The sequence below is a fragment of the Panulirus ornatus genome, chromosome 28, assembly GCF_036320965.1.
Source record: "Panulirus ornatus isolate Po-2019 chromosome 28, ASM3632096v1, whole genome shotgun sequence".
Lineage (NCBI taxonomy): Eukaryota > Metazoa > Arthropoda > Malacostraca > Decapoda > Palinuridae > Panulirus > Panulirus ornatus.
In genome coordinates this window covers 6,664,289-6,674,318 of record NC_092251.1, presented here as the reverse complement: position 1 = coordinate 6,674,318, position 10,030 = coordinate 6,664,289, and the positions used below count along the sequence as shown (strand labels likewise).

Sequence of the window (10,030 nt, the reverse complement as noted above, 5' to 3'; positions counted from 1 at the left end):
ATGTCTTCATTGTTAATGCTGTTATGACTGAGTAAATAAGGTTATTTAAATTCTCACTGCTATGCAGTTAAATGATACTTTGCTAGCACTCAATTGTTTATTCCCATGTGACCCAGCATCCCCAACCTCTGATTTTATACAGCACAAATGCTTGACATTTATGACAGAGTAATAAAGCCACTGAGAAGCTAGGCAAAATTTTCTATGGCACAAGTGAAGCTATACAGCATATAACTTCAGGTCAGTGTAATCCCAAAGTTCTGTTCATCCTAAGGAGTAACTAGTACACACACACACAAACACACACACACTAATGGGGTAGAAAATAGTTTTAAAAAATGTCAGGAATCAAAACTAAATCAATTTATTTCGATTTTTTTTACAGGACAAGAAAAATATTTGGATAAAAGTCTGATACACAATAAAAGCAAATAATGAACTCTGAAATGGCATGAAACAATGTTGAAGTTTGTCTGAAAATTTACATCCATAATGTTATTTTCCTCCCACATATGACAAACCCATATACACAATTACCATGATGCTGGATAAAAATATACAAATGCATTACTATAGCCTTCAGCAGTCAAGTAGAAGACCAGAGAAATGAGCTATGAGTATTAACTGGAAGGTTTGGCAAAATCTTCTCACCATTATCCCACTAGTGCTTACCTAAATTTCCTGCACCTATCCACTATTTATGAAAGGATATAATAATTATCTGGTAAAACTGAAGGAAATTTGCACCATCTAATATCTGAATATTTTCTCGCCCAAAACAACCATAAATGCAATTTTTGCTACAGGATGGAATTTTTTGGGTATTTCTTTTAAAATTCATTAGTTACTTAACCTACCTAGAATTTCACACCACTTGACAGAACTGAAGAGGTCTTTGTTGGACTCGGAAAATGTAAGGTTAAACAAATATAAAAGCATATCCTAACAAACCTACTGTAAAAACATCAATCACATGGTTGTTTTTAATGGGGAGTGTTGTGCAACTGCAAAATCTGTTCCATTACATTTTCTGTATATGCTGTAAATAGAAAGTAATGCAAACTGTTAGGTACTAAAGAAATTACATTAAACAACACTGGAAAAAGATACATAAATATATAACTTATTGTATGAAAACAGCAAAAACAAAGTAATGACTGTAATAGGTTCTTTTATGAGCTGTGGGTCTTTGTCTAGAGGGAAGGGCTGAGAAAATCAGTTCAATTTGACCAAAAAACTCGAGTAAATCACTAGAAACCAATAAATTTCAAACAAGGTAAAATATCCAGTAATAAGGGATTACAGGTTTCCTTCAGTATTATCAAACATTTCTCATACAGTATGAAAGACATTAAATGCCAAAGCCACATTTCTGATACAAAAAATGAATCACTTACTTGGCTACCTCTGAAGCCTATGTAATGCTCTGATTAGGAATAATGACAGTGAATAGCCCAGTGCTTCACATACAATTTGGCAACTCCATAATAATTCTACGTACACTGAACTTGCATACTGTCATCCACACTTCTCATATGAATCAACTTTGTTTTTATCTTTTTCAAATGGCAGGTTCTTACTAGTCCACAGATGAAAAATAAAGTAGCTAAAAGATTTTCAAGTACTATTTACACTCAATAGCTATTCAAAAGGATGAACAAAGCAAAATCAACCTCACTTCTACATTCTTTCAACAAAAGATATAATTTCAAGCAGAAGTGGTATAATGCTGAATGAAAAAAAAATATATATATATATAAAGCAGAATGCAAGTCCTTAACAGTCCCTGAATATTAATGAGTCAGAGATGGGCATACAGCTTATGATTCTGTAACAAGACTACATTATATATCACCGAGGCAGAAAAACATTGTTCTTCCACGTATTGCTTCTCCAGCTCAAAAATTGCTATTACAAAAGTTATAACCTGTGAAAAGTTCCTCTTGCAGGTAATATTCTGCTTTTAGCTAAAGCCATTAAAAAGTTTATTAAGAACAACTGTCACTCCCATATATATTAATTCAGATTACACAATGAAACATCTATCAACTAGTAACCCTATGACCTTATCCAAATTGTAAGAAATGGTTAAATAATTAATGAACAAAGCAATGTTCCTAAATAATCATTCTCCACTTTGTACAAGTTCTAAGGAACCCTTGATAGACATAAAAGCCCTTGATATGGTCCAACAAAGACTTGAGAACAGATCTGCTTCTGTAACTGGGAAGCTTGCATCATACTGGAGAGGTACAAAGTCCAGGAGGTTGAGGGAAGATAATAATTGTAATCCAGAGGATTGTTCTACAATAAATAACATGCACAATGCAAGCACGGGGTCTGATTAAAATTGGACAAATTTATGAATAATTTCTGAGAGCTCCATAATGTTGGAAGAATAAGCGCATAACAAAAATGGTTACTTCATTTAATACACCCCATGTATAGATATATAATTGGCTGGGTCACATTATCTTCCCTGGACCTACTAACAGCATATGGGTAAAATAAAGGTCATTGGGTTAAGCATGACTTATGATGCAGAGGTTAGTTTGCTATGGATGATGGATGTCTTCCGTACAGGCACAGACTCAGGAGTAGGGATGGCTTCACCAGTGGGCTGAGCTAAGAGTGGTGGCATCCTTGATTTATTACTAGGTGGTTTTTGTTTGGCCATCTGATAGTCTCCTGAGTCAAAGTATTTTTGCTGAAAAGGGAAATTAATATAAAAATTCTCCAAAATATAAGAATGACCCTGATACACACAAAAAAAAAACTTCCTTTTTTTCTAAATTCACTGCAGATTTAAATTTCGTAAGCATTCCCCAAAATGTGTAAATTTCTCATGAAAAACTGAAAGTCTGAGACTGACCAGTTTTCATGCATTTATCTGGCATTACAATATATCCAAACAAGTTTCTAGCAGTGGTAATTTTGTCTTTTATCAAAAGAAAGATATTGAGCAGTGGTTACATAAGATGTTAAAAATGTATTCCAAAAAATATTAACCTCCACTGTTTACATAAAAAGAAAGAGGCAGGAGGTCAAGAGAAAGGTGCAAGAGGTGAAAAAGAGGGCAAATGAGAGTTGGGGTGAGAGAGTATCATTGAATTTAAGGGAGAATAAAAAGATGTTTTGGAAGGAGGTAAATAAAGTGCGTAAGACGAGAACAAATGGGAACCGGTGAAGGGGGCTAATGAGAAGGTAATAACAAGTAGTGGTGATGTGAGAAGGAGATGGAGTGAGTATTTGGAAGGTTTGTTGAATGTGTTAGATGATATTCAAAAGGCAGATGTAGGGAGTTTTGGTGGAGGTGGTGTGTGAAGTGAGAGGGTTAGGGAAAATGATTTGGTAAACAGAGAAGAGGTAGTAAAAGCTTTGCAGAAGATGAAAGCCGGCAAGGTAGCAGGTTAGGATGGTACTGCAAGGGAATTTATTAATTATTTAATGTATGTATGACTCATGGTGAGGTGCCTGAGGATTGGCAGAATGCATGTATAGTACCACTGTACAAAGGTAAAACGGATAAAGGTGAGTGCTGAAATTACAGAGGTATAAGTTTGTTGAGTATTCCTGGGAAATTATATGAGAGGGTATTGATTGAGAGGGTGAAAACATGTACAGAGCATCAGATTGGGGAAGAGCAGTGTGGTTTCAGAAGTGGTAGAGGATGTGTGGATCAGGTGTTTGCTTTGAAGAATGTATGTGAGAAATACTTAGAAAACAAATGGATTTGTATGTAGCATTTATGGATCTGGAGAAGGCATGTGATAAGAGTTGATAGAGATCCTCTGTGGAAGTTATTAAGAATAAACGGTGTGGGAAGCAAGTTTTTAGAAGCAGTGAAAAGTTTTTATCGAGGATGCAAGGCATGTGTACGAGTAGAATGAGAGGAAAGTGATTGTGAATAAGAGCAAGGTTATTAGGTACAGTAGGGTTGAGGGTCAAGTCAATTGGGAGGTAAATTTGATTGGAGAAAAACTGGAGGAAGTGAAGTGTTTTAGATATCTTGGAGTGGATTTAACAGTGGATGGAACCATGGAAGTGGAAGTGAGTCACAGGGTGGGGAGGGGGTGTAAATTCTGAGAGTGTTGAAAAATGTGTGGAAGGCGAGAACATTATCTCAGAAAGCAAAAATGGGTATGTTTGAAGGAATAGATACCAACAATGTTATATGGTTGCAAGGTGTGAGCTATAGATGGAGTTGTGCGGAGGAAAGCGGATGTGTTGGAAATGAGATGTTTGAGGACAATATGTGGTGTGAGGTGGTTTGATCAAGTATGTAATAATAGGGTAAGAGAGATGTGTGGTAATAAAAAGAATGTGGTTGAGATAGCAGAAGAGGGTGTTTTGAAATGGTTTGGTCACATGGAGAGAGTGAGTAAGGAAAGATAGACAGAGAGGACATATGTATCAGAGGTGGAGGGAATGAGAAGTGGGAGACCAAATTGGAGGTGGAAGGATGGAGTGAGATTTTGAGTGATCGGGGCCTGAACATGCAGGAGGGTGAAAGGCATGAAAGGAATAGAGTGAATTGGAACGATGTGGTATACCGGGGTCGACGTTCTGTCAATGGATTGAACCAGGGCATGTGAAGCATCTGGGGTAAACCATGGAAAGCTTTGTAGGGCCTGAATGTGGAAAGGGAGCAGTGGTTTTGGTGCATTGTACATGACAGCTACAGACTGTGTGAATGAATGTGGCCTTTGTTGTCTTTTCCTAGCGCTACCTCGCGCGCACGCTGGGGAGGGGGGTTGTCATTTCATGTGTGGCAGGGTGGCGACGGGAATGAATAAAGGCAGCAAGTATGAATTATATACATGTGCGTGTATGTATATGTCTGTGTATGTATATATATGTATACGTTGAAATGTATAGGTATATATATGTGCATTTGAATGTGTATGTGCGTGGGTTGGGCCATTCTTTCATCTGTTTCCTTGCGCTACCTTGCTAACATGGGAGACAGCGACAAAGTATAATATAATATAATATAATATAATGTTACTTTCAGTTTACAAGTATTATCTACCATATGTGAAGCGTTGTATTTTTTACTAGATTTATTAAAATCATAAAGCAAAATATTGTTAACAAAAAATGTTCAAGTGTACTGCCTAATGAATTTTGTATTTTTGTGTAGTACATTAAGGGATTAATTGTACTGCTTTGTATTTGTAAGATATATGTTTGTGCATTCCTGCATTTTATATATATAATTTTGATGGCTAAAAGATGTAATTCTGATGAGCTTTGTAAAGGATGTTTTGCAATATTCTATGCTCTTTAGGCAATTTGCAAATATGTGATGTGATGAGAGGATATTTTCTTGAAGTTCACTTGTATCAAAACCTAACTGGCTAGATGTATATATTTGTAATGAAGTTATACTGTTAATGCAATAGGCTTTGTAGCTGTGGGAGGGAGATCATTATAGTATACTTTCTTAAATTTTTGTTGGTTCTGTTTTCTGTGTTAATTCATTAAGTTTTACTTTGCTTAAATTTTCACCTATTCCTAAGTCTTCGTAACTGATGTAAGTTTTGTACAAAGCTTAAAAGCTAATTGATGATCCTTTACTTCTGCCATCTCAGTTCAGGCATGTCTTGCCCAAATGCCCTAGGAATAAGCAGTGTTTGCATTTGGGATTCATTCAGATTATAGGTACTGATGTCTTTTATTTTTTTAAGTTTTAGGGATTAGGGGAGAAAGAATACTTCCCACGTATTCCCTGTGTGCCATAGAAGGCGACTAAAAGGGGAGGGAGCGGGGGGCTGGAAATCCTCCCCTCTCGTTTTTTTAATTTTCCAAAAGAAGGAACAGAGAAGGGGGCCAGGTGAGGATATTCCATCAAAGGCCCAGTCCTCTGTTCTTAATGCTACCTCGCTAATGCGGTAAATGGCAAATAGTATGAAAGAAAAGAAAGAAAGATGTTTAAGAGTTTGTAAACAACTGTCAAAAAGTGTAATTATCCTTGAAAGAAATTACATTATATGTACTGCTCCTCTTAAATTATAAACAGGAAATCTACCTTCTTAACAGGACATTGTGAAAAAAAAATTTTGAAAATGAGTTTTAAAATGACACCCTGATAATTGTCACAAGCGTTCCTCCTCATCACTCAGGTCATCCAAAAATCTAATATGTACTTTCTGCAAGATCATCATACATATGAAATGAAAGTTGATGGACATGTGCTTAAAATGTGACCACAAAGGTATTGAGGAGAGCTGATATTTTCCCTTCCCTCCTGGGTTATGGATGAGAGCTTGTAGGCTACTAATGGTTCAACATGTTGATTAGATATTTATTGAGGTGAGAAAAGTTATATCATGAGATGATGGCTGTTGTCTAAGGGTTCAAGAATAGAAAAGTCCAGGGTACAGATGGTTTAGTGAGCGACATGCTGCAGTGAAGGTTCAAATGCTGTGAAATGGAGCTGGAAAGTGTTTATGGAAGCATGCTGTTCAATCACATCTAGCTTTCCTCTATCTTCAGTCTGTTTCTGTAACTGTTCAGTCAACCTTTCCCTCTTCTCCCTGTCAACAGCAGTGTACCTCAAGGTTCCTCCATTTAATACCTGTAATTTCCTTTCTTCAGCAGATAACCCAACTCTCTTACATACTGATGATTCTACACAGCCCTCCATTTCTTTCTTGCCTGCTCCATCTTCTCTTCCTTGATCCATGTCGTATCTCATCCTAACTTCACTATAAACTCGGACTTAGGTAAAATGTTCCAGTGGGAAAGATGTAAACTTGTTAAGTTTATTGCCTCAATATCTGACCTCAAATGTTTACCAAATTTCTGAGGACTGCACCACTGGATCTCCTTCCCTCTGCTATATATAATAAAAATACTCTGATATTAACCACAGAATCACTTAGCACAGTAATTTTATCATATCACCTAACATCATGGCATCTACAACATATATGCAGACAAATTCTAATACTTAATCTCAAGGGTAAAGTTTTCATTCATAAAATAGTAATAACCTTTTACGAGAAATTTTCTTTTGTAAAATAGGAATAACCTTTAGAAAGATCAAATTACTTACCCCCTTAGTAAGTCTCTTTTGTAAGAAAGCAGAGTGACCAGCCATAGGTCGACCAACACTTGGGTACTTTGAACGAAGTTTGGCTTCCTCTGCAGCCTCAACACCTGCTGCAGTCATTGCTGGCTGGCAAGGCTAGAGTATGAAAAGTGAATTAAGTGTTCACAACATAAATTTTCTTCATTCTATTTTATTCATTTCATTAATTTTATTTTGCATATTATACTGTATATACAAAGATATGGTCTTTATGGTCATTTATAAAGGGTATTATTATATCATGTTTCCCTACACTAAAAATGTAGGTTCGGAAGGATGAATTTTATTTTATTTTTTTTGGTGGGGTTGCTTTACAGCACCATTTCACCTGCCATAAGAGGGTGCATCTACAGGCAGATGCTCCATCAAATGGACCAACAATTATACTACAACTATACAAGCACAAGCCTATGATATAATGGTGTTGAGGTGAGAGTGTCAAATAACCTAACACCTACATCATTCATGACTACTGGAGTCTGTGCCTCGAGCCTATCACTGTCAGAGGTGAAGAAATGGTTTTTCAAAATGGGTAGAATGTAAGGAAGTAAAAATAAACTGACACTCGTGTGATTCTTTAATACTCATCTTTGTTACCTATAGAGAAGCCCTATGAATACATGAAAGCATACCCCTCTGAAGGGGAAGGGACTTGAAAACCAAAGGAACTTGGGGAGGACCCACCCCTAACCAGTCTACTGAACCAGTCTGCACCTTCCCTCTCGCTGTATATTAGGCAGACAAAGGGATACACTTTCCTGATAGGAACAGGAGGCAACAGGATATTTCTATCCCTACCAGTGTGGGTTATCTAATACCCATCCATTAAACAGCTAACTGGACATGTGCTGTCCAGCCAATTACATAGCATCCTTGTTGGCTAGTTACCCAAGTACCATTCCTCTGTGACTACTGCTTCAAGTAACAAAAACAGTGGGAAACATGGTTTCAGGAGAGGCAGGTTCCCCAAGATGTGCAAGACTAACTTATCAGTGAAAAGGGTAAAGAACCACTATTCTGATAATTTCTAGTGGTTTCCCTCGCACTACATCAATTCTGATCATAGCCATCCCCACTTACCATTAAATTACCGTATTTCAAAGATAAAGTAATGCTACCCTAATCTAAACCATTTCCTAGTAAATACAAACAGTATGCTGATTCAAGTTTCAAATCCATGTATTTCTTCAGTGATCCCGTTTCAAATCCATGTATTTCTTCAGTGATCCCAAGTCAAAACTTTTTTTTTAACAAACATCGTTCACCAGCAAAATGTTTAATACTACCTTATTCCCAATCATGACAGAGTTGAGAAAATAAGAGCTGAAGTGCTATCTCCATTATAAAGACTAGTTCATCACTCAACCTGTCATCCATGCAAATACAGCATACAACCATTTATTTGACATCTAAAACAATAAAGAACCAGTTAATGCTATGATATCCATCCTTCCCTCTGACATTATGTAATTACCGTAGTGGTTATTTTGCCAAAAAGTCAACGACATAAATGCCAAGTGCTTACTGCTCGTGCCACTTTATCTCCTGATCTATTCGAACCAAAATCCACCTTTAGGTTATATAAAGCAAGGTCAGATTCAGGAAACAAGGTCCCCTGATTGGGGATTAAGTTGTTTGGTTTGATTGTTTTAACCCAACCAAATCCCAGTGTTTCATGATAGTGACAACCCCCACTGGCATTGAGGTTCTTAAAACTGATCAATAACTTGCCAATTTTTTAAGCAACAAAACTAGTGTATAGTTGAATACTGAGTAATTTTATTCTTAAGGATAGTGAAATGCTTTCAGAATAAAGGCTGCATTGTGTGACTTGAGGCATTACAATGTATTCTACATATTAAATAAAGAAATAATAGTGTTACGTAAGAATATCAGGAAAAATAAGAGGATAAGTTACGTAAAAAATTAAAAACTTGAAAAATCAACGTAATCCAAGCATACCTTGCCTAACCTCTCTAAGTAGCTAAGGTTTACTGTCACCATTATTGTTCAATCCACCAGATACCTCTTGCCAAAACAACCAATATATATATATATATATATATATATATATATATATATATATATATATATATATATATATATATATCAAAGGCAAACGAAATCACTTTACATAAACCTCAACCAAGGGGGGTGTCTGCCTTCCGGACCTATAGACCTAGTTTAACAGAGCTGAGCCCATCCTCAGGATAGTATATATGATATACCTGACCTTTAAGGTCTGGATGCCTAACGTGACGGACTACCTCCAAGACCTAGGATAAGTAACAGTAAACCTAAAAGGGAAAGTTAGAACATATGAAAGATATATAGTGTACTATTAACTAATCCCTTTTTCCCGTCTGCATGTTTAGCGACTACATGCTGCATTGCCCCAAGTAACAGCTAATGGTCAAAGAGTCGCTGACCAGTGAAGAGAAAGACAACACTGGTGCTACAACTCAGTAATACAATGCTAAAAGCTGTCAAGCTGTGTTTGTTTACATCCATCTTGGGCTTGAAGGCTTCCCTCACCTCTTTCTTCTCTTGCTCAGATTCTGATGGCTTTTCCTCCACTTTCTCTAGAGGGGTTCCCTCCAGTTTCTGTTCCGTATCCGACATATTTAAGTCAATGGTCGGTTGGCCGACAAGGTTGCAGGTATTGGGGTAGAAGGCGATATAAAAAGGAGAAACTTGTGGCAGGTTTGTTCTAGATCTGCTGCACCGTCTACCACCAACCTACACTATAATATATACATCTACTCAACTTTCGCCTCGGTTTCAATGTATGAAAAAAAACTCACCTCAAATTTATCATAGTATTAAGCAGTACCTGTTTGGCAACATTTATTCACGAACATTTTACCAAATCTCAATGTATAATAATCCCCGTGATCAATATGGTTGGTCGCCAAGAATTGGGAAATTCTATTT

At 36.7% G+C, this 10,030-nt stretch overlaps 1 protein-coding gene across 1 annotated transcript; it reads right to left on the bottom strand.

The window, feature by feature from the left end:
* Nucleotides 1-348: 348 nt before the first annotated feature.
* endos (endosulfine alpha) lies at nucleotides 349-9,991 on the bottom strand. Its single transcript, XM_071678625.1, has 3 exons — nucleotides 9,632-9,991; nucleotides 7,061-7,192; nucleotides 349-2,707 (listed from the first exon to the last, which is right to left on the bottom strand). The coding sequence occupies exons 1-3, from the start codon at nucleotides 9,716-9,718 to the stop codon at nucleotides 2,534-2,536; spliced, it is 393 nt and encodes a 130-aa protein (XP_071534726.1). The 5' UTR covers nucleotides 9,719-9,991; the 3' UTR covers nucleotides 349-2,533.
* Between the last annotated feature and the right edge of the window lie 39 nt (nucleotides 9,992-10,030).